A 25,271-nucleotide genomic window follows, 5' to 3' on the forward strand; every position below is an offset into this window, starting at 1 on the left:
TCTCCTGATATGGGCTTGATTTCCGACAGAACATGTATAGGGAAGATGGCAGAGCCATGAGCTGTGAACTTGTCCTCCTTCTATTCATTTTTATTTTAAATGGCTTTAATATCCACACAGATCAACTATGCACCTGGAATAACCAACTACAAACTTGAGAAAACACAGCTCGGCAGTTTTCTTCCTTGCATATTGACTTTGCATAAGGCCTTTAATAAAAAGGACAGAGCAAATGTTCAGGTCAATGCAAGAAATGGGAAAAGGCATAGAAAATGAACACCCTCAAGTCATCCCCATGACCAAAAGTAGAATTTCATAGTAGCTGGTATTTCAACAAGCACTGGATATGTTTTCTGCAAGAACTTATCCGATTAACAATTTTCTGATTTTTATCTGCACAGTGAAACACATCAGACAATCTACAGAGTACACATTTCACATTTCTTGATGCATTGATGTTTATTAACAGTGTTGATTCTCTTATATTTAGCACATGGTTAAAAAGCTTAGTACAGAATCCATCAAGCTCAATGGAAGTTTTGCACTGACTACAAAGATGTCGTCTTGTCATTTAACTACCACTTCTTATGCTGCAATTCAAATATTGGTGGTTTAGGAGAACAAATACCAATTTCAAAAGTCAAATACCAATTTCAAATCCTTCAGCTGGCATTGAACTTTGGCAAAGAAATTCAAAGCTACGCATTTTAATTCTGAATATCTAACCTTGGAACTAGCTTTAGCATATTCCAAAAGGAACATTGTTTACCTGAGCCTGTGTACCATTTCCTCCTCTTGTTCCTAGGGGACCCTTCCAGATATTTTGCACGAAGAATACACAATTGGGCTGCCCATCAACTGGAGGAATCTAGATTATTATTTTCAGTGAACACATTTTCCTAGAAAATAACTTTTCCCTGCATTCAGATGGCAGTATTGAGCTGTAGAGAAAATGCAATGCAGGCACAACCATGTGCTGGAGGAGTGGAAACCCTTGCCAGGTCTAAAAACACATGCAAAAGTGCCCCATTATTGAGTCTTTATTTGGGAAAATGATAGAACTAATGTCTTTTTAGCTCTGGTGTTTATTTAATCACCATATTCATCTTGGTAATTTTGGCACTTCCAAAACCTGCTGTGCTTTAAATTTCTAGCATATCACTAATGGCAAAATGAATTGTGCTGCAGTTTTAGAAGCCATAATCTTCAAAGAGAGAGCATGGGGTTGAGGATCTTTGAGATCTGTCTACTAAATAACAAATTTGTTGTGGCAGGAGGGCTAATTCTGAGACTGTTCACTCCTTTGGGAATCATTTCATTTTCTCTAACTAGGCACTGGTTGTCAACAATTTTTTTACAAAGTTCCTCCTTTCTTCTTTCTCTTTCCTTAAATTTGCCATATTCAGGTCAGGGGACACTGGGTGGAGGGTCTGTTTGCCTAAGAAATGCTGAACCTGTCATTTGCTACTAATGATGCTTCAGCGATTTGTGTCACTCTCCTGTCAAAACATAATAAAATGTTAATATAAAAACATATGGGCTTAGGTGTCGTATGTTAATGTTGTGAGCACCTGCCAGGTGCTACCTCTGACGTCCCATTGGAGAGGCTTCCCCTCCCACTGCCAAGCACTACTGTGATCATCTCTCTTAATATGTGCAGATTTTGGCTATCCTTTCCTGCAGCAAGGCAACTCTAACCCTCCCAGTACAAAAGGGCAAGAACAAACCCAAACTGGAACTAGGTGGGGCAACAGCTACGAGATTATCCTTGTGCAAACAAAACATCTTCTGGAAAGGTCCACCGATAGAAGGTTATCACTGGAACAAAGAAATACACTTTGTTTCACTACTGCTGCATGCTAAGGTACCCATTTTGGTCCCTTCAGAGCAACTTGGGTGTGAAACGCATGCCTGTTGTACTCCCTGTTGCTTCAGTTCATAATTTAACATTGCTGGCTACACATTAATAACTAGCTGTTAGGGCTGGGCGATATCTGGTTTTCTACATCAATACATCACCAGCTAAACATAGCCATATACCGATATACTGATATAATGTCTGAAATAATGATGGAGTTATGTAGAGGCATTGGCTGGCTTCAAGCTTCTTCCCACATTGTGATTTTTGCATAGCGCATGCACACACATTGTGATTCATGATATATTGCCAGGTCAAAATTATGAAACCAATATCATGATATGGACTTCAAACCAGTTTTAGACGATCTATCGATATTATCTCCCAGCCCTACTAGCTGTAAAAGACTGGAACCCTATATAAACAATTCTCTATTGCTCCCCTCAGCTGTAATGCACTACGCCCTACTTGTTTTCAAGCGAGCTTGCACTAGAGCAGAGCTCAGCTGACCATAATGATATGTGCTCATTGACAACACTTGGTAATTGCCCATGGAGCTCACTATCATGACCACAACCAGTAAGACTCTGTATGACCCTCAAAGCGGCTCTAGAGACTTGTGCTATGCTTTAACCAGATGCTCTTAATCCTTCCCAACTTGGTGATAAGCCTGTGGTTGTTAAGCAATCTGTCCATATCTCTTTTATTATACCTTTATACATGAATATTAATGAAATACAGGCTGCAGTCCAATACACATTTACTGAAAATCCCAGTGAATTCAATGGGACTAACTTCTGAGTAAACATGCAAAGAATTGCACTTACAATTTAAGAGGAGATATGTATTTCTTTGCTAACAAACACATATGCCTTTCAGTATCCTTCTTTAAATAAATGCTTCAAAACAAGGCACAAAATTTAAACTTAACAGTTCAGAAAATCCTTTGAGGATTCATTTAAATCAGCATCACTTCTCCTCGTACACAAAGGCTAAAATAAGTAGGAAAGCTTTTTGTAACAAAGGTACCACTTTATAAATAACACTGAACGGGGGGACGGGACTCATTTAAAAAAAACACAGAATGATGATTCATTTCTCATCACAGCCCAAAATAAAACTGTACAAAACAGATGAATATTTTACAATCAACACATTTGGAATGTTTATTAGCAGCTCATTTGAAGTTTTGTTCTTAGTCACTGAAGCTTGCATGAGATTTTATAAAGGCAGAAATAACATCCACATAATTGTGCCCCTTTCCCCCAGCTTTGATCTTTCTTTTAATATTGCGTTTGGTTTTATCTTACAACATGAAAGATGTTCATTTCTACATAATGCACTTGTCAGAAAACACAGAGAGATAGAACTTGTTATACAACTACAAGTTTAAATACTGAGACACAAGAGGGCAGACCATCCTTCAGTTCGGTGCACGATGCTATAGTATAATTAGTGACTTCTTCCTGGTGTCTGTGGTTCTTTTTAGTAAGTATTTAAGAGGTTGGTGGCATTCTGTTGCACTTATTGAGACATCTTCTGTTATCTGTTGAGCAGAATAAATGAAAGCATTCAGTGTACATTCAAGCACGGAATGGTGTCACATTTTTAAAGGCAGAATCAAATCCTTCTTGCACAGGGTTTGCATCCCAGAAAATTTGCAATTTCACGCCCTAAAAATAAAAGTAAGAAGCAGGATATCTAAATTCAGCACTCCACATGACACCCGGCAAATTCTGAGTGTACCTTTGGTTTGTTATTTGGGGGAGAAGGAGAGGAATTTGTCCAAAGACCTCCTATGCCAGCAGAACTTGAGCTACACTGCCACCTTGAAAGGTACAGTGTCAGAACACGCCAGATTTTCAAGCAGAATGCTAGCAGCTGGCTGAGCTGTCCGCTGGTGAAAATATGCCAGTGTAACAGCCAAAATGGGGTACGGTTGTAGGCAATCCACAGCCATGCCCCACACTGACAGCACAGCTGTATACCAGCCCTAGAGCAACAAAGAATTTCCCTCTGACTGTTTTCTCTGGCTCTTTTCAGAGAAACAGGTGCACTTTGCACAAAGCAGAATGCACAAAGTCGAACTTGAACACACTGAAAGTACTTGTCTGTTTAGAACCCCAATAGGAACCTCATCTTGGGACCCCAGACATGAACACCCAGCTCCATTACAAGAAAGCACTCCACATAGGTAAGCTATGGAAGGGAGACACACGCCCTGAAATGGACAACTGTGTTTCCCATGCCTCCTCCTCCCACACCTTTTGCTATATGCGTCATGCCCAACTGTGTTGCTCTAACACTTTCCCCATCCCTAACAGTGGAGAGCAGGGTCTCCCACGCAGATAGGAGGCATGTGAGTTTTGCAGTACGCTTCTCCAAGTTTCTAGTGCTGTAATATGAAACCACCTGAGTGAGGGGGTTTTCTGGACGAGACCCAAGACAACACTTGAAGGAAGATAGGCAGGTCATTTGGTGATGCTCACTCTGTCTTTAGGCCAGGAGGAAAGAGGATGGAGAGGAGAGGAGCAAAACAGAGCTGCATGAGAAAGCAGCAAGCTTTATAGTTCCCATGGGAGGGACCCTTGGGAACCCAACTGCTGATGGAAACTGATTGTTGCTGTATGGATACTTCAGCTTTCATGTTCAGTAAGGGATGGTGCTGCCTAGTCACTCGTGAGACAAAACAATGTGTTACATCACAGAGCATGGTTGCCTATGGGGTACATATTATTTACTTTTGCCTCACTGTTGTCTCAGGTGAGACGGGTTTTCCAAGATTCTAGAATACTACAAAAACCGGCTGAACTTAGTATGAGATGGGAGACTCAGTCAATTTCAGTTTCTCATTTTCTCCGATCTTAAGTTCAATCCTCCATATTTCCACATCAGTTTGCCATTTTTTTAAGTCTTCATGAAAATTCATAAGTTTCACAGTGGGAATTTCACCAAACAGACACACTTCTATGCAAATTTTCTTAATACTGTATACACATTTTTTCCCCCAAAGCAACTTTCCCTAATACACGTTTGTATGTTATTTTCACTGATACATTCATTTTATGCACATTTTACTGCACTGTATGCATTTTCGTGCACATTACCTGTCTGGAAAACTGCACTGCAAAATTCAGGAAAGTGCAAAGCAATGGATAGCTGTGTTTCATTTGTGCCTTGTTTCAGAAACTGTGGATTAGGGAGGTTCATCTTTAAATGCAAACTGAATCAGATTTTCACCCCATCCCTAGGTTAGTGAACACACAAGTAGTGATTCTTCTTTCAAACGACCTTCAACACTTGGATGGTTGCCATTCACTGCATTTGGACCGTCACTGTAAGAAGGAAGCTTGGTCCTCTCCTGGCTACTATCCATCCTACTCTAGGGAGGCCCATCTCACACTTTCAGAACTGCTTAAAACAATTCATTTAGCGCAGCGGTTCTCAACCTGTGGGTCCCCAGATGTTGTTGGACTACAACTTCCATGATCCCTGAGCTCTGGCCTTGCTAGCTAGGGGTGATGGGTGTTGTAGTTCAACAACATCTGGGGACCCACAGGTTGAGAAAGGCTGATTTAGCCACTTAGGATCAAATCTTCATTTCAGATACTAATAGACTCTCCTTTCATATAACACTACACCCCCCTCTTTCTGTTGCAACTGTTCTTTTTGAACAAGTTATGCAGTTGGGTGGGGCAGAGCCACAGAACAGTCCTGCCACCACTGGCATCGCTACAGTTTATATGGGTGTAGCTGGGACAGGACGGCAACAAGGCTGGGGCTGTGTGGACACACTGGCAGGAATGCCAGATTAGCTCCTCCAGAACATCTGCAAAGTTCCAACCTGACCACCACCCCTGCCCTGCCCATCTGCAGCGATGTTGTGGAGGGCAGTTCCACCACTCTGCACCATCACACCAGCCACTATCTTTGGTTTTTTTTAAAAAAAATGTACAAGTGGTAGTGGCAGGGAACTCTAAATGCACTTCTAGTTCTTTCCTTTCTTCCTTTGCAGCTGCCCAGCTTGAGTTCAAGCCAAACTGCAAAGGAAGATCCCTGCTAAAAACAGGGATTGGCTGCAGGAGAAAGTTCCCAATTAGCAATTCCCTCCTGCAGCCAATCCCTTTGGGCTTGCTGTCAGCACCACTCACTAGCCAAATGGCACATTATTATTCTTGTTCCTTCTTCTTCCTCTTCTTCTTTTAATGCACTTGGTTAGATTGTTGGGCTACAATCATATAGAGTAGGGTTCCAATATCTGCTCAACCCAAGGTAACCTTGGGCCAGTCACAATCTCTCTGCCTAACCTACCTCACAAGGTTGTTGTGAGGATAAAATGGGGAGGAATAGAACCATGTACACCACCTTGAGCTACTTGGAGGAAAGGTGAAGTAGAAGTAAATGCAATAAATATAAACAAATATAAACAACTACAGGCCCTGATCCAGAATATGTTTCTGATCTGAATCAGGAGCAAGTTTCAGACTGGGGCCCTGCAGCTGCTTTTTTCCAAAATAAACATGGTCAGGTTAAGTACTTTAAGCACATCTTGTACACCGGCTGAGACCCTACCTGCCCACAGACCGTCTCGCCAGAGTGGTACATGCTCTGGTTATCTCCCGCTTGGATTACTGCAATGCACTTTACGTGGAGCTATCTTTGAAGGTGACTCAGAAACTACAACTAGTACAAAATGCGGCAGCTAGACTGGTGACTGGGAGTGGCAACCAAGACAATATAACACTGGTCCTAAAGTATCTTCACTGTTTCCCAATACAGTGGGACCTTGGTTCTCAAACGCCTTGGCACTCAAAGAACTTGGAACCCAAACACTGCAAACATGGAAGTAAGTGTTCTGGTTTGCGAACTTTTTTGGAAGCAGAACGTGCTCCGTTTTGAGTGCCACACTTCCATGTTGAGTGTTACGCTGAGGTCTGTCTGTTTTTGCTATTTATTTTGCATTTTTGTTTTTGTGGTTCTTTTTGTTTTGTTTTTGTGAGTGTTTGGATTTAATGTGTGACTGCAGTATAATTGTTCATTGCTTTCTTGTTAGATAGTAAAATTCATGTTAAATTGCTGTTTTAGAGGTTGTTTTTAAAAGTCTGGAACGAATTAATCTATTTTGCATTACTTTCTATGGGAAAGTACACATTGGTTTTGGAATGCTTTAGTTTTGGAACAGACTTCCGGAACGGATTAAGTTTGAGAACCAAGGTACCACTGTACATTTCTGAGCACAATTCAGAGTGTTGGTTCTGACCTTTAAAGCCTCGGCTTTAAATGGCCTCGGCTCAGTATACCTGAAGGAGCATCTCCACCCCTATTATTCAGTATGGACACTGAGGTCCACTTCCGAGGGCCTTCTGGCGGTTCCGTCACTGTGAGAAGTAAAGTTACAGGGAACCAGGCACAGGGTCTTCTTGGCAGTGGTGCCCTTCCCTGTGGAACGCCCTCCCATCAGATGTCAGTGAGATAAAGAATTACACAAGTTTTAGAAAACATCTGAAGGCAGCCTTGTTCAGTTTTTAATGTCTGACATTTTTTTATATTTTTTTTTATTTTGCTGGAAGCCACCCAGAGTGGCTAGGGAAACCCAGCCAGCAGGGCAGGATATGAACAATAAAATTATTATTATTATTATTATTATTATTATTATTATTATTTACACTTTTTTTAAAAAAAGTATGAATAACACCATGTGCACATGTAGACAATACTGAACTAGATGCACCACTGGTATGACTGGATACAAAGCAGCCTTCTATGCCACATATGTCTAAGAACTAAATACTATTTTCTTCCCTAGAACACTGCACTTGCCAGCTCCTCTTCATCTATCAATGTAGGCTATTTAAAACAAAAAACCCTTAACTTTTTTTTTACTTTTTTAAAGAAGTGCCAGACTGACAGTTCTAGGAGGTGAGGAAATGCAAGATAAACAAGTCAGAAGGATGTGATGATGTCTCCTTCAACCGTAGTCCGATATTCTGGGATTTTAACATATGATGAGAACTCCAAAGTTAGACTTCAGGTGCACAGAGATGATGACAGAAAGTGGAACTGATCGGGGGGGGGGGGCAGTGACTTGTAGCCAACAAAATCATTGCGTAAAGTGAATTACTTCCACTTGCACAGCAGAATTTCCCCTCCCTCTCCAACACCAACACACACACATACCCTGCACACACAAAACCATACTGCTCCACCCTAAGATCTTGCTCTGGAGGGTAAGGAGAATCTCTAGAGCAGATGTGGGGGTGCAAAGTGCCTGAAAAGGGAGGGGAGGGGAGGTTCCATTGCACAAGAGAAAGTTTTTTCCACTCATGCAGTGACTTAGGCTGTGCACACATTACCAGCTAAAAACGCAGCTAGGTTGTTCTTTTCCTCAATATGGATTGAAGCTGGTTTGGGGGAAAGCACAGCTAAACACAGTATTTCATAAGAGACAACAGGACAGATACAGGATAAATATGGATTGTGGCTGAGGTTATGCGTAGACTGTTTCCCAAACCAGCACTGGGAGCAAACGGAATGCAGAGTAAACAGCAGTGCGTACACAGCTGTCATTTTAAAATATTAAGTGGTTTATAAATGCTTTAAATAAATAGTTGGATACAACCCAGAGAGATTCTTTTTGAAATATGGGGTGGAGAAGCTCTCAAGGGAAGAGCTGTAAGTACCGTAAGTAGAATCTAAGTAGAAGAGGGGAAAGGACACAGCAAAGCAGGTTAACGTTCAAATGTGTGGCTGTCCACTTCTCTGCTGCTACACACCAGTGTTCCTGGAACTACAGATGTCTGTAGGAGCCAAGGACCTGTCCAAGTGAAATACAGCTGGCCTTAATAAACTCTCAAGGCTCTTCAATTTTATTTTAAGAAGGCAGAAGTACATAGGTTCTAAGCTGCAAAGTCAAGATGACAGCATGTTCCACAAGTGCCACAGCTGAAGTCTGCTTCCCTTCAAATTTCTAAGCGTTCTCCCCCAAAAGCTATTATCATACTATACACTGGGAGATTATGGTTCTGAGCTAAGTAGCATGTAAAAATGCTGTCATTACATATTCATAAGCATATTTTAGAGGGGTTAATTGTAAAGCCAGATGTTTCCATTTTTATTTAGAGATGACAGCAGAGGGCTAATAAAGATCAATTACCCATCTGTCCACAATTCCAAAACAGTCAACCATGTATTATTATTTTAAAAAAATAAAAAAGAGCTGAAAGCACCTTCAGGCTCTCCAGTTATCTGAATCAAGTATTTGCTATTAACAGTGAAATCAACAGGTTTTATTAATTCATGTAGAGCAAATTCAGATTTGAGCTTTCAGCCCAGTAATGGAACACTACTATTTTTGACTCTCCATTTTTGCACTTCCTCAGAACCTTACATTAGTTTTTTGGAAAGCAAAGCTGGATCGAGAAGCTGGTTTTGCAATTCCTATTAATTTCATCAATCAGACTGAAAGAGAACCTATTCCACCACTACTTTAAGATTGTGAAACTTGCTTATTTCAGCAAAGTCTCTTTAACAAAATCCTTCCTCAAAAAAGATTATGAGATCCAATCAGGCTAGCAACAAACCAAATCTCAGATCAGGCAAGAAATCCTATCCAAAGTAACAGCAGGCATACAGTACAGAGCAACCTGTAACAGAACTCACTGCCACTGTCCCCAACATTCTGGTAGTTTTGGTGTTGAATGCCAAGTTGGTCTTTAATAAAACCATGCTGATTCATGGATGAATGGGCCACCCTGGGGTATATCACTGAGACCACGGTGAGGGAGGTGGGTGGGTCAGAACTGATGCAGCTCTACCTACCCAGGTACTCAGTCTGACATCAGCCCAGACTGGGAGCAGCAGGAAGGTGTTGCTGTACACAGGAGTTCACTTCCCCTGAGGGGAGGGGGACGGAAGGATCTGCAGGTTTGGGATACTGTTGGTGTACCACCCATCCTGCTGCTCAGCAGCCTCCCTGACTGAACTTGTCTTGGGTGCGGTGTGAAACCAAGAATGAACTTGTCTTGGGTGTGGAACCCAGAATGGTGATTTTGGGTGACTTCAACATCCAAGCTGAGGAAACCTCAAGTCCAGTTTTGGTGTTCATGGCCTCCATGGTAACTATGGGCCTGTCTCAGATGAACATCAATGCAACACAGAGAGCAGGGCATACCCTTGATTTTGTATTTGAGCCACATGGAGAGCAGGGGGTCTGGAAATAGATCACAAGGATATCACCCCATTATTATGGTCAGGCCACTTCCTGGTGAAGTTTCTGAGTAGCTGTGGTCAATTGTATAGAAATAGACCAGATGAAGGCTGGAGCGTAAATGGCGTTACTCTCACTCCGGAGCCAACCAAGCACATGTTCAGACTCATAATCAGGCCTACCACATGACTGTGGAGACAGTGGAGAGATCCTACTTCACTGCCTTCATTGCATCCGTTCTTACCTCCAGGGACATGTTCAGAAAGCAGAACTAATAATAGAAATAAAAATCCAAAAACTTCAGTTCTGCACTTCAATAGATCATTAGCATGATAATCAGAAGTTGAACAGAAAGTAGGAAGTACTTTCTGATTTTGCAATGTCAACTATACATTGGCTCAGCATAATGATGAGAAAGCACAGCATTAATCTTATTATATCTTGAGAAACGCAATTTAACTGCAAAATCAGCCATGTGCGATCATTTGGGGGAGGGGAATCAATGCAGTTCTCTGTACCTGATCCTCTACTATGGCTCTACAAATGTTGGACTCCAACTCTCTCATCAGCCCCAGCCAGCATAGCCAATGAATGAAAGGAGCTGTAATCCAACAACTGGAGAGTCACAGGTTCTCCACCCCAATCTACTGTTTCCTGATAGCATCTTCAGAAAATACATTTTCTATTACAGAGATTAGTCTTCATGTCAGTAATGCAAGTCAGCGTGATGTGCAATGACCTCACAGTAAGAAACCACAAGCATCAGCTTCCCGATAAATATATAATAGAAGGTGAAAAAGATACTTACAGCAACACATTTTAGGGTACACACTTTTCCTATCCCACCCCGAAGCAGGATAGCTCAAGTCCACACAGCTTAAATAAAGATCATTAAGGGAACCTGGGCTAGCCACCATCCCTCAGTATAACTTGATGGGCAGTTATGTGTGATTTCACTTTCAATACGATTGACACCTGCAGAAGTTTTGGGGTGTGACATATTGCTTCATTTCCAATCAGTGCATGTCTCATACCTTTCTGTTGAAATCCTGTAACTGTTTATACCACAAATAGACGGGTGTTCCACTTTTCTTGCAAGAGTGCCCCTCCAGACAGCAATAATGCAACAGCATTGGGGAAGTATCACAGAACAACTATTAAAGTGGAATGATGTCCAGACACTACAGTATAAATGCACCACTAATGCACTATTATTGCATCAGGTCACTTCCAAACAACTTGTCTAATGAGCATTTGTTCTGATTTGTTTGTGGGGATATTACATGAAGTTGCATCAAGCAGGCATTGTTCTACACTTTCTGTGCATTTTCCCATCACTTTCCTTACTGCAAAAAATCCTATCTTTTGTGGAAGCAGGTTTGTTTCACAAGAGCTCCAAATCTACATTAATTGTGCAGGCTGGGATACGACTGAATCCCATCCAAAAACATTGATAGTCTGGAAATGGTCCTCCCTAGCTACATGGGACAGACATGTTACTGAATGCACCCACAAGTAATCACAAGTTTACAGATGCACCTAGCACAGAAAATCCACTTTAACAAAGAAACAAACTTTTCAGAGTTAGGAAAGTGACTGGAAATACACTGGAAAATGTGGAATGAATTGCCAACGGGAAGACATATAAACACCCCTTAAACAAATCAGGATGAATGCTCATTGTCATATAACTACCATGCAAACAAACAGAATGACCAGATAATCTAACCTTCACACAAGCTTTGTGAAAGTAAATCAGGATGAATGCTCAATAAATAGGTAATATGGAGGAACCCTCAGAGAGATATGTCAATACTGAGTGTGTTTTAATTTCAAGATAGTTTAGACATGAGTTTTGCTAGACAGTTAAGAGTCAGGACATGTAAATGTATGTATCTGTATGAAATTCGCATCAACAAATGTATAGTGCAAATTCAGGTCTCTAAGTCAGTTCACACTGGTTCTAACATTGTGTTTTGCTGCATCCTCCACTGCCCTGTAAGCAATGTGGTCCTTAATAAATACAAGTTGAAAAAGGAGGTCAAGAGATAAGAGATCTGGAGCCTTGTGGGACTCATGGTTAAGTTAGTCTCTGACCCCTTCATTGTCCCACAAGGCTCCAGATCTCCTATCTCTATCTCTTGACCTCCTTTTACAGCAGGTTTCAGTCAGGATCCCACCCAGGGCAGGTAGAAACAGGTCAGCAAAGCAGGGGGCAGATCTTGTAGGACTTTATGCATTTTGCTCTTATGGATGAGAAGCATAGTTATATCGACTGGCAAGCTGAACACAAAAGCTTTCCACAATTTAGCCTGTTACAAGACAAGTTACATTTACTTGAGCATGTATCTCGATTCATAAAACAAAGATGAAATGACAAAGACTAGAGGGGTATTTTCATGCATGAATGTTTGGCAGTGTGTTACTACGAGGCTTACTGGAACCCAAAATCCAAGGATTGTGCATAAATGTCCATCACAGTAGGATTGGTAAAATTAGTGGCAAAGCAGCATTAAGCTCACAGAAGTCTAACCAAATAGTCACATAAGAAATAAGGGGTGTTTTTTTAAAGAGCCACAATCCATTGCACAGTTTCCCCTTTTGCTATCAGTATAACACTTTGTGCAGACCAAGTCTGTGCACATTTACTCAGAAGTAAGACCCACTGAAGTCGCAGGGGCCACCTCCCAAATACATGTGCACAGGATTACAGAAAGAGACAAGCAACAGTATTAGCCAGCTGGGGGTTTATACTTGAAATGGAAATGTTTTAACTTTTGCCTGAGGCAAAATCAGGATGCATATTCATCTCTCAAGACCGCCACTTCATTGCACCATGAAAGAAAAGGTGGAGCACCAGATGGAAATGTTTTAGGGTTGTTGGCAGCACAACGCTTTGGAAGAGGGACTGATTTGCATTCAGTTCTCATCCAATTCTGAAATCTAAACGTATTTTCACCACTGTGTGCAGCCTGCCAAACAGGAGCCATGCTTAAGGTCTCTTTTTTTGCACTTTCAATTTAATAGCACTGGCAACAAGCTGGAGATGTGTGAAGCTGCCAGCAGGATGTATGGTGAAAGGTGAGCAAGATGACTCAAGGGATGAATCTGCACTGACATTGTCCTCATATGATCTCAATGAAAACAAGCAGGTCACAATTTATTTGATTGTCTAGTCATACAGACCTTGCAGATCTACCATTTTTATTAAATATCTGCAGAGAGAAAAATACCAAAGGTCAAAAGAGCAAGAGGAAGAATCTGCAGATGTCTAAAGAGGGCCTCATACTGATCCCCAAAGGAGTCATTAGCAGAAATCTTACAACTAGACACAGAGAGAAACGAGTTATGCTACACTTCGTTATCTCTTTTCATATGTAATAACCTAGCCACGTCTGAGTGCATTGGCTCCCAATCTATGAAGTCTTTACTATGACTATATATACATTTAACTACAGAGTCTGAACATTGGCGAGGGTGGGCAGTGACCAACTTGATAGCCTTAATGGTATAGGTAAGCATATTCAGGGTAGGTAATTCTGAATGGAATTTACATATTATGTATCCAAATTGGATTTGGATTGGAATCAGTTGGCTTCACCCAGAGATGTGCAGGGAATTTAAAAGTATGTAGGTTACCACCTGTGACCTGGGTCTATGCCCATCCTGCCTAGTAGAAACTGCCTGGGGATATTAATACACCTTTCAGGGAGGGAAGGACGCCAGGTGGCCTGTAGTTGTCTGGCTCCTACTCAATAAATGAAACCGAAATGCAAATTTCCCCAGCCAGTTACTGTCTCATTTTTAACCTTCCCCTTTTGTAGAATAATGTCAGGTGAACAATTAGTTTTCAACTTCATCTTGTTCTGGATACTAGCAGATTTCTGGATTGTTTAGCTTGGACTAGGGCATTTGCAGCCTTGCTCAGCAAGCAATCTTTATCTACAGGTAACAGTAGCACTCTATTCATCCTGTGATATTTTTCTGCTATATTCATATTATTCAACACAGGATACTGGGCAACTACAATATCTGGTGCAGGGTGGGGAATCTGTGGCCCTCCTGATGTTGTTGGACTCCAACTCCCATCAGCACCAGCCAGCATATCAGGAATGATGGTTGCAGTAGTCTAACACTATGTGAAGGGACACAGACTTCCCACACCTGATATAGTGAGACCATCCTTGACTGGTTCTACTTGTTCTTCTCAACAAGGTCCCAGCAGGTGATTATGGGGATTTCCCTTATCACTTCCCTCTGGGGACACAAGACCCTTCCTGCTCATACACATATGTAAAGCCACTTGGCACCATCATGTGAAGACTTGGGTTGCTTCCAGATGACCCTAAACATTCATTCTGATTTGTTTGTAAGGTTGTTAAGACAGCATTGCATCAATCAAATGCATCAAGCTTTCCAGCAATTTCACCTGGCAAGAAGGTTGTGAACCTTTCTATGAGATGTTGACTTGGCACTCATCAACAATTAGCCATGCTTCTGTAACCTCAAACAAAGGCTCTGTAACGTTATCTATGATGGGCTGCCCCTTATGACTATGAAAAATTCAGCTAGAGCAGGATATACTAGCATAAAATGCAACACTGGGTTGTGTCAATGTCTCAGCACCTACAATGGCTTTCTATTGTTTTTCAGGTACCACTCAAATTGCAAGTTTTCTATAAAAAAAATTCTAAACAGGCTAAACCAAACACACCCTAAGAACCACCACCCATTCCTTTTCTTCACCAGTTTCCAATATCAATTGCCTCTTCGTAGCACCATATATGCACTACATCAGACACATACACCAAATTTAGAGACTCCATCCATCTGGGGACTATAACACATGAGCATCTTTTGAAAGTTCTGTCAGAACCCTTAATCTGAGCTAATGGAAAGTTGCATAGTTCCTTGCATAGATAGAAAGCATCAGCAAGGACAACTGTGTAGCCTTCCCCAACATGGTACCTTCCACATATCCTTGATACCTAACAACTTCCATCAGTCCCTGCCAGCATGCCTAATGGTCAGGGGTCACAAGAGTTGTGGAGGTACAACATTTGTAGGGAACAAAGAGAGAGAAGCCTAACTGTCATTATCATCTTCAGAGTCCTTTAAGTGCCTCCTGAAATTAGGCCAGGTTTCGTAAACTGAAGGGCAGCATGTATCTTCAATAAATGAATAAATGAGCAAATGACCTCATTATGTCACCTAAACCAGTATGCACACAGCTTTTGCACTGCTCAGTATCAGACATAAAAAGCAGACCACAGTGACTCCCCCTGCGTAAGCTGTCATGGCACTCTGCATAGGAGACCTGCATGAAGAAGCCAGAGGAGATCTCAGGAGGAAGGTTTCAGTCTCAATGGAGAGGATCAATGCCTCCATTCAAGACAAAGTGTGTTTGCATTGCTGTGAATGTGAGGAGAGACAGCATTTTTCAGGGGAAAGTGGGGAGAGGCACATGCACAAAGGAAAATGAATGCTACAACAGTAGACCCATGGCAGAAAGTATTGTGAGCTGCTTAGCAGGTCATTGGGAAGGAGCAAAACAGAAGGGGAAACAAAATGAGATCTCAAACCAAAATCCAGAGAGATGTGAATATGATCTTTACCAGGCACAGCCTACATTTTATGTGTCTAGCCAGCAGACAGGGGAAAACAACAAGACCGGAACCCATAGCTACACTTTGACCACCATACAAAGGTGTGCACAGAATAACTTATGAAGGGTCCTTTGAAGTCTCCTATGACATGCCACTTACTCCTCTCAAGCACCCCAATGTACAGGAAGGCTCCTAGTCATGTGGACCAAAGGAGCACTATGTGCATCCATAACCCAATGGAAAAGCACAGATGCAGCTTGCCAAAGCCTTCAGAGTCACTACTAGCTACAGAATCCCAGGAGAAATGGTTGGGAAGAACCACAGACAAACCAAGACAGAGCAATGAGACATCCAGTTAATGTCATTTGCACAGATCAATCATTTTTCTCTCAGTTTCATTCATACTCCAGAACACTTCTCATTTTGCCAGGCCTACTTCATCCCATTCAGAAATATATTCATTTCGACAACTGCTGCATGTGTCAGTTAGTGTCCCATGCGACCTTGTGATCAGTTTGACCCACTGCCACACCTGCATTCGCTCTCTCCATGGAACCCAGTTGGTAGGTTTTTCATCACAGAGAAAGTCAGGTAGAGGAGGCAACCCATTCGCCATCACTAGTACTTCTATTTCAAAGCTATAAGCAAGATGCTGATCCACAGTCCTACTGTGTTGTCGTAGCAAGGAACTCACTGTTCTCTTGCCTAGTTTGTGTGCCTCTCTTGGGAGACAACTGAGCAGAGCAAAAGTTGGAGGGTGATGGTTCCCTACCTGCCAACAGTCATGAGAAAACAGACAAAGCTGAAACACAGCTTCACAACATCCCAGCTTTTATTAAACCATATCAGTGGCAGGTATAAGTTCTGACAGCAACACAGAAGAATAAAGGCTGTTGTCTTTGCGTTCTTGCAGGATTTCTGTATGCTTGAAAACTGCAAGAGAAAGAAGAGTAATAGATGCAGGTTTCCTTATCACTATTCATGCTGGCTACCCCTGTTTACATTATGGGCTATCACACCTGATGGAAAAGCTGTAGCCCAACAAAGGCATATCTGCCTTCAACTAGTTATTGCTGCTGCTTGCTGCAGGTGCCATTTGTGGTCTGCATGATACTAGGGATGGGAATCATCCTTGCCTCTCAGAATATGGAATGGCTGCCTTGTTGCCTACAGGGAGACAAGTATGGGATGGTAATGAATAACGGGGATCAGCAGCAACTGATAGGTCCAGTGACTAAGTGCCATTATGGGTAGGTGAGTGAGCAGAAGCAACAAAGGATGCTATCACTAGGTGCTATTTCACCCTGTATGCCTCACCTCAGTTTCCTACTCTCCCACTGGCAGGCCAATCTCCCACTCTATGTTTGGAAGCTTCTCCTGTAGGGGAAGACCATGCAGTCATTGCAAGAACACTCACCTGTCCATTGTAGGGACTGGAATGTTTGTCTGCAGTTTGCAGCTTCTTTTGTTCCGTATGCTCTGGCTGTACTGGAGTGGAAAAAATACATATTGAATGTTTTGCCAGCTGTAGCAATAGACAGAGATAAGTGCCTAGTATTCACTAGCAAAGGTGGCTGTTATCCATTGCATTCATTGGTGCTTTGTGGAAGCTCACCAACATTTGGAATAAACAGAAGTCCCCTTTCTACACTGTGCATATTTATCCTGTGTCCCACAGCTGTCTGCTGTGAGGGGAAGCTTGTAAAGTTAGAAGTTTCCCAGTACTGCAGGGATTGATGGGAGACACTCTTGAGGCCATGGGTGGCCATCACTTTTATTGGGAGGGTTGGAGAAGAAGTGTAGGTATCATATGATGAGACATAATGACCCCCTCCCTGGTGACCCCCAACAATCCCCTGACCTTGCCTACCTCTTGTGGGGTGCTTTTTCCTTGCAGCTCTGGTTGCAGGCTTAGAGTTGAAGTTTGCATCTGGAGTCCCAAGGCAGAGGAATTCTGAGAAGACAAGTGTTGCTCATCAGTCCTTTCTATCTTCTTTGTTATCCTTGACTTTGGGGTGTGCGTTGTTTGTGAACAGTGCTCATTTCGTGCCATTCATTAGATCATTTATTTACTGCTTTTTGGCCCCCAAAGGAGCCCCTGGATTGGCTTACAACAAAAACTATTAAAACACAGTGATATGTCCCCACCTGTTGGTCCCTAGTTTGCTAGACAGTGATGGAGATCCATGCTAGAGTTTTCATACATGAGATCTGTGTTCAGTGGCTGGGGCAAAAGGCCAAACTGTGCATTATGTGGGAGGAACATGATTCGATCTTATTTTTGTTCTTACTGAAATGCAGCCATGTGGAGTGGGGAGCTGCAAATTTCTTTGCAGGAGCACAGGGAAGGATGGAATATTTTCCTAATCAAAATTTTCCTAATCAAAATTGCCCCCTGGCCCTCTTCCCAGGGAAACAGTAACCTAGGAAAGGAGTTTTGGGCTATAAAAATGGGGCCCCAGTTTCAGTATCTTTTTGCCTTTGCGACTACTGTGATACCCTCTGTGCTGAGAATGCAGGATATATAATTAATAGTAAAATCAACATTAAACAAACAGGAAAATAACAGACCAACTGGCTTGAAAGTATTGGTCTTTGTAATACAGTACTTTGCAGGTATGCTACTAAAGAGGAAGTAACAGCCACTTAGGTAGCACTATTTTAAAAAGATCCCTCCTTTCATTTGGGAATAGGGCCATCATTGACAGTGATACTCTGTCACCATTGGGCTGACTTTTTGATGTCCACCAGAAACAATAGCTTGGAATTTCTCACCCTGATAATCACGAACAGTTTTTTTAAAAAACAAAACAAAATGCAAACATGCAAAGGATCTCCTTTTGAAGTAAGAGCCTTCTCTATGCTTACAATATGTATGGCTTCTGTGTAATAGATCTTTCCTTTGGAATACAGTGGTACCTCAGGTTACATATGCTTCAGGTTACATACGCTTCAGGTTACAGACTCCGCTAACCCAGAAATAGTGCTTCAGGTTAAGAACTTTGCTTCAGGATGAGAAGAGAAATCGTGCTCCGGCAGCGCAGCAGCAGCAGCAGCAGGAGGCCCCATTAGCTAAAGTGGTGCTTCAGGTTAAGAACAGTTTCTGGTTAAGTACGGCCCTCCGGAACGAATTAAGTACTTAACCCGAGGTACCACTGTACATGGATTCATATGTTCTGCGTGCAAGTAAAAAAAACTGAAGCAATGTCATCTTCTCAAAGTCCTCATTCTCACCTTGTAGGTGAAGTAAAAACCCTGAACATAAAATGAGAATAATGCACATCGCTTATTCCTAGAGCTGGGAGTTCCTATTCATCTTAATGGCCTAGATCCAAAGAACAATGCAATTAGTTCTGCCAATCATATCTCCCCATGCTGCGTGGCCTCTTTTGGAACCAAGGAGAAATTTCCAAAGTAGTTTGGGGCACATGGGACTTGCAATGGAATGTTGCACCATGGAGAGCGCCTGTTCAGTGTTCCAGCCCTACCTTCCTCCATGATTTTCCATTTCTCCCTCACCTCATCCCTACTGACCAGGTATAGGCAAACTCGGCCCTCCAGATGATTTGGGACTACAATTCCCATCATCCCTGACCACTGGTCCTGTTAGCTAGGGATAATGGGAGTTGTAGTCCCAAAACATCTGGAGGGCCGAGTTTGCCTATGCCTGCCTGCTGACAGTCAACAATCTATGGACACTGCACACTTTTAGTCCTTGGACTGTTTTGGATATTCTCGCCACCATCACCACCACCTTTACAGCTTTTTCTCAAAAACAAAATTTGGGTTGTATCCAACATAGGATTCTGCTCGTGCAACAGAACAGTCCCCCATCTCCATCCCCAGATGTGTTCTCCCCAGAGATCTGGGAGGGGTGGGAAGTTCTGTTGCACAAGCACAAATCCTTGCACTAATGGAATGATTGGACTGGATATCACCCACTTTACTTTTGTAAACCTTTGGGTTCCCCTAAGTGCCGTAATAGCTCCTGTGTTTTCATGGATGGTGCCATTTTGGCTACATAAAGCAATGGCACTCACACCTAAACATCTGAAATAGAGGGAACGATATGGGGCGGGGAGAGAGAGAGAGAATGCTGCTCAGAGAAAATCTCACAGTCCCATTAGGCATGCCTAAGCCCTAGGATGCGCCCAAAGTGACTCTCTGGATCCTGGCCAAAGAGTTCTTGCTTTGTGATAATATTCCACACACATCAAAATTAGGATTTAACCATTTCAACCAATAAGCAAAAGAAGAAAGCAATATTCCTATAGTGCTCCCCCTTCCCTCTTATCCTTTCTCTCCAGACAAACTTGCAAGCTGAAATTCACACAGACAACACTATTATGACCGATTTCGCTGGCACAGCTCTACACCCGACGCTAATTAGCCCAGTTCTCAGCTGGTGAAAATTACAAGGCTCAATTGCAGCTCCATATAGTGCCACAAATAACTGTGGGCTTGGCCAATAAATTTATCATAGTGTGCTGAATTTAGTGGCTGAAAATAAAAGAAGACGGGAATGTTGAATGGGATCAAGTAAGATCGCCACACACAGATCATAGTTTCATACAAAAAGCATAAAATTGTATGCTAGTAGAGCTCTGAATCTCATAAAATGTACACACATACCACAAATAGAAGTATCCCCATTCAATTACTACTATATTTGCTGAAAACAATTTTAAGAAAATTAAATAGGCTGAATGTCTGGTGTCTTTAGGCATTATCTACCACACATTTTGCTTTACCAAGGTTTAAGGTGGCTTGAAAGTCACTGAATCAGGACCTCACAGCTGGCATGATTAACTAACTTGCAGCTCTATAGATTCATTTTGAGAAGTGGAATCAAATTACAGAAAGCAATGCACTAGTGGCTAATATTGCAACACATACTGAATTCCAATAGCTATATAGAGATATCCTGATATTTACTCTGGAAGTCACTTGGATTGAAATCAATAAAAATGCTTTGGAGCAGGTAGCTTTACTGCAATTCTAAAAATGTAGGAAACAAAACTCTTTCAGAAATTAAGCATTTTAAAAATAAAATAATAGGAAGTAAAATGAGACTTGATCTTAAAACTAAGGGGTTAGAAATGTCTGATTATTCAAAGATGGTATATTTTATACACCATAAGCAAGAATAACACTTCTTGCAGCAGCAAACAGCTCACCTGTGTCTGTCTGATATTCCACAGCCCCAGTTGTGTGTATATGAGTATACATTCCCCAGATGATTTGAATATTCTCAGCCCAACACTTTTGGGTTCATCTGCATCTATTTCCCCAGATTTTCATCCTTCTGTAATAAATGCTTTTGGTCTTGTTCTTCAGTGCCATACGTGCTTTGAAAGTGGAGCTGCCATTTGTGTCAGGAGGGGTGTTTTGCATAAAACTAGGTCATGCGCCATGATTTAATGTATTATTTCATCAAAAGAAGCAGAGATGGTGTCATCTTTATAAATCTTCTATGCAGCTTTGTAGGTAGCATATATAGACTTAATTTCCATTTTCAATTATCAGGCACCAAATTGTAAGGGAGGGTTTGAAGCTTGCTTTTATATGGAACAGATGTTATGATTCTTTTAGGATGTGCAGAACAACAAAAACTATTCCATATCATCCTTTTTCTCCTTCTTCTATAGGTTCCAGAACTTTTAGAATTCTGCACATCTAAAAATGGTGCATATAGAATAATGCCTAGTTTCCACACCTAAATCTCTCTGGGATTAATGGTGTGTGTGTGTGATCAGAGCAGCGGCTTTTCTGCGGAACCACAGAAGTTCGAACCATCTGGAAGGGTTACTATGGAAACAGCAAAGGACTGGGGGAGGGAGGGAATGGATGCCATGACAACCTTTGGGAGTTTCCCAGGAAACCAAAGTTGCTATGGAAACTGCATCACTCAGGTCCAAATTAGTAACTTCCGCTGCAAGGCGTGTTTGCCACTTTAATCTTCTTGTGATAGATGCAACTGCTTATCTTAAATGCATTGGAATGGATGGAAATGCCCCCTTTGTTTCTAAGATTTGGATGGGTTTCAACTGAGGCTACAGTCACTGTGAAAAGCCCATCAGTGACTTACCAGAAGCCTAAAACTTCATGAAATGCAGAAAGCCAAACACTCAGGATATGATCCAGTAAGACAATTGTTCAACCTTGTGATGTAGGAAGAAGTATTTTCCACTATACTGTGCAGGTAGAATTTTGAATTCAAGGAAGCAATTCTGTAGTTCTGTGGATCAAAGAAATCCAGACTTACAATGAAGACTTTCCCCTCGCTATATCAAAACAATTATACGTATGCCTAGGGCAGATTCAGACTGCACACAGGCTTTAACCTGGCATTAACAAAAGCAAAACTGTACCCTCGTATGACACACATTAGATGATGTGAGCATCATTTTGCAGTGTGATGGCAGAGATGCTTTGTGAAATTTCAGTGCCTATATTTTCTACTCACTGCAACACACTTGCATCCGCGTTTCTTTCACTTCGTAACTTTCATTCCAACAAGTGCACACATTCAAGGAAAGGAAAATCAACAAATGAGCTGCTCTTTGCTAAATTTCCCATCAAAACCCCAAAGCCCGGCAACAAACAGCGCAGAACAAAAACCTGTTTCTAGAAGAAGCAGCCCAGACTTCTTTGTATCCTCTTATCTATCTGCTTTCTTAACATCTGCTTAGTTGTTTGGTTTTTTACCTTCTAAAAATGCCCATCTTCAGAAAGAAGGATCAGAAAAGTACATGTATTAAACAAGAGCACAAAGAATGACGATGGTGCATGTTCCTCACAATACTGATTACGGAGACCTTCTGTAATATTTTTATATATCCTTGAAAGGTGTCTTTTAAACATCCGTAAAGATCTTTTTAATATTCACACAGTTTGGATTGTTTGTGGCTGTACAGTTGCCTGTTTTGAAGGCAGCCTGTTTGAATGCACTGTTGCTGATGCCTCCCTCTTCTATCACCATGTACTCTGACTTGCTGAGAGTCGAATTGCTCCGAGCTTTCCTCAGCTCCTCAGTGGAGGAGAGATGCTGGCAGCTTCCTACATGCATATACTGGGCTTGTTCTTCACCTTCCGTTTCTCGGTGATAAAAGTAGTTAAAGTTGGAGACTATCACGGGCACAGGCAAGGCAATGGTCAGCACCCCAGCTATGGCACAGAGAGACCCTACTATTTTGCCCCCAATAGTGACTGGGTGCATGTCACCATAACCCACTGTAGTCATGGTCACTACAGCCCACCAAAAGGCATCAGGGATACTGCTGAAGCTGGACGTGGGATCATCAGCCTCTGCAAAGTAGACGGCACTGGAAAAGAGGATAACTCCAATGAAGAGAAAGAAAATGAGCAAGCCCAGCTCCCTCATGCTGGCCTTGAGGGTCTGCCCCAAGATCTGCAACCCCTTGGAGTGCCGAGAGAGCTTGAATATACGGAAGACTCTGACTAACCGGATGACCCTGAGAATGGCCAGAGACATCGCTTGTTGACCATTGCCCTGCCTCTCGGCCAGCTCAGTGCCCAAGGTGATGAAATAAGGAATAATAGCCACAATGTCAATTATGTTCATAATGTTCTTGGAGAAGGTGGGTTTGCTGGGACAAGCAAAGAAACGGACAAGCAGCTCAAAGGAGAACCAGATAATGCACAGAGTCTCCACCACAAAAAAAGGATCAGTGAAAGAGGACACCATGGAGGTTGCTGGAGAAGAGGAATTTGGGAAGATATCTGCCACGAAAGGTCCACCACTGGTCCCAAATGTCCCTGTGGTGCTGTCATAGTCACGGTCATCTCTGAACTCAGGCAAGGTTTCCAGGCAGAAAATGACAATGGAGATGAGGATAACTAAGACTGAGACAATCGCAATGCCCCGAGCTGGTCCAGAGCTCTCCGGGTACTCAAAGAGGAGCCACACCTGGCGCTGGAACTCCTTCTCGGGCAGAGGTCTCTGCTCTTCACGGATGAAACCTTCATCTTCTCGGAATTTCTCCATGGCCTCCTCGCCCAACTGGTAGAAGCGGATTTCTTCCGAGAAGATGTCAATGGGGACGTTGACAGGGCGCCGGATGCGGCCTCCGGACTGGTAGTAGTATAGGATGGCATCGAAGCTGGGTCGGTTGCGGTCAAAGAAATACTCGTTGCGGAGGGGGTCAAAGTAGCGCATCCTCTTGCGGGGGTCCCCCAGCAGGGTCTCGGGGAACTGGGCGAGCGTCTTGAGCTGGGTCTCGAAGCGCAGACCAGAGATGTTGATCACCACCCGCTCGCAACACTCGTGCTCCCCAGCGTCCCCCCCACTGCCCACCTGGTGATGGCCAGGGGGAGGCAGGGTGTGGGCCATCGAGGGGTGGTCGTAGCGCTCTCCTCCCAGCAGGGCATGGGGGTGCTGGGTCTCCTCGAGCAGAGGGTCCTCTCCCCCCACCACGGTCATGCCCCCCTCCAGCTCCCCGTCGCCCAAGTCCTCCTCGACGCCCTCCTCGTCGTCTTCCTGCCCTTCCCCGGTCCCCGAGAGCGCGCCTTCGGGGAAGAACTGCTCACTGTAGCCCAAGTTGTGGTGGCTGCTGCCCACGGCGACGACGCCCGCGACGACGACGCCACCGCCGCCGCCGCTGCTGCCGCCCCTCGGGTGCCTGCCGGAGGACAGGGCGGCCGGCGAGCGCAGCAGGCTCAGGTGCTCGTCCATGGAGGTGGCGGCAGAGCCGAGGGGAGGCTGCCTCCCCGGCCGACCAAGCGACACCTCAGGCAGAGCGCCAGAGTGACCCTCCTGGCTGCACCCGCCGCCGCCGCCGCCGCCGTCGCTCTGAGGTGCCCGCCCGACGCGGCTCAAAAAATCCGCCCCCAGCCCGGACGCCGCCTCTCGCCCTCCTCAGTCACTCGCTCCGCGCCGTCGCCGCCCACGCCGTCGCCCTCCCGCCAGAGCGCCGAGAAGGAGGGCGAGGGGAGCGGACGCTTCTGGAACTAGGGAGGGGTCTCCCCGCTTCCCCCACCTGTGAGAGCCCAGAGCTGCTGCTGCTGCTGCAGCAACAACAACAGCGAGAAAGAGACAGCGCGCACTCGGCTGCTGGACGCTGCCAGCGAGCAACACGTTACGCGCGGGGGGAAGTTTGCAAGAGCGCCTCGCCCTCCCCGCGGCTGCAAAGCCGCTGCATCGCGCGCATAACGTTGGAGTAAGTCCCCGTCACCGCTACGAGGCTTACTTTCAAGAGGCAGGTTCCCGCGCATCGGCCTCCTCAGGAGCATTTCCCCCAAAAAACACGCCGCGCGCACACGCCTGGGCTCTGAAATAACGTCAAGGTTTAGTGCTGGAACATAGGGAATAATGGCTTTCTCCTAACGTGAGGAGCAGGGGCTCGGGCGTGCGTTTGGCTGTGTCGTTGACGCCAGCCAGTTTGCTGCCCCGGGGTGCTTGTTGCAGCGGGGAACCCTGTGCTGCTCAGGATCCCGCCGGCCACTGTGCAAGCTTGGTGAGAGATGCGGCTCCTCCTGGTGCAGGGCGCGTCTTCTGCAGTGATGCCAGGGGCTCACTTCCAGGGCCACAAGGAGCCGCGCTTTCTGGACTTCTTGCTCAAAGCACTCTGGGCTCACATCC

General features: G+C 43.7%; 1 protein-coding gene across 7 annotated transcripts; it reads right to left on the minus strand.

Moving 5' to 3' along the window:
• Window positions 1–440: 440 nt before the first annotated feature.
• LOC307219083 (potassium voltage-gated channel subfamily A member 3-like) lies at window positions 441–24,863 on the minus strand. Of its 7 annotated transcripts, none has more exons than XM_079981969.1 (5): window positions 22,379–24,863; window positions 20,848–21,908; window positions 17,541–17,624; window positions 17,088–17,153; window positions 16,485–16,603 (listed from the first exon to the last, which is right to left on the minus strand). In XM_079981969.1, exon 1 carries the CDS (start codon window positions 24,363–24,365, stop codon window positions 22,527–22,529), a length of 1,839 nt encoding a protein of 612 aa, XP_079838095.1. In that variant the 5' UTR covers window positions 24,366–24,863; the 3' UTR covers window positions 16,485–16,603; window positions 17,088–17,153; window positions 17,541–17,624; window positions 20,848–21,908; window positions 22,379–22,526. The 7 variants fall into 7 exon arrangements, with proteins under 7 accessions (XP_079838099.1, XP_079838097.1, XP_079838098.1 ...); XM_079981967.1 differs by having other exon boundaries at window positions 17,088–17,158; XM_079981970.1 differs by lacking the exon at window positions 16,485–16,603 and adding an exon at window positions 16,663–16,837.
• Window positions 24,864–25,271: the final 408 nt, after the last annotated feature.

This window comes from Podarcis cretensis (genome assembly GCF_951804945.1).
Source record: "Podarcis cretensis genome assembly, chromosome: 6".
Classification (NCBI taxonomy): domain Eukaryota; kingdom Metazoa; phylum Chordata; class Lepidosauria; order Squamata; family Lacertidae; genus Podarcis; species Podarcis cretensis.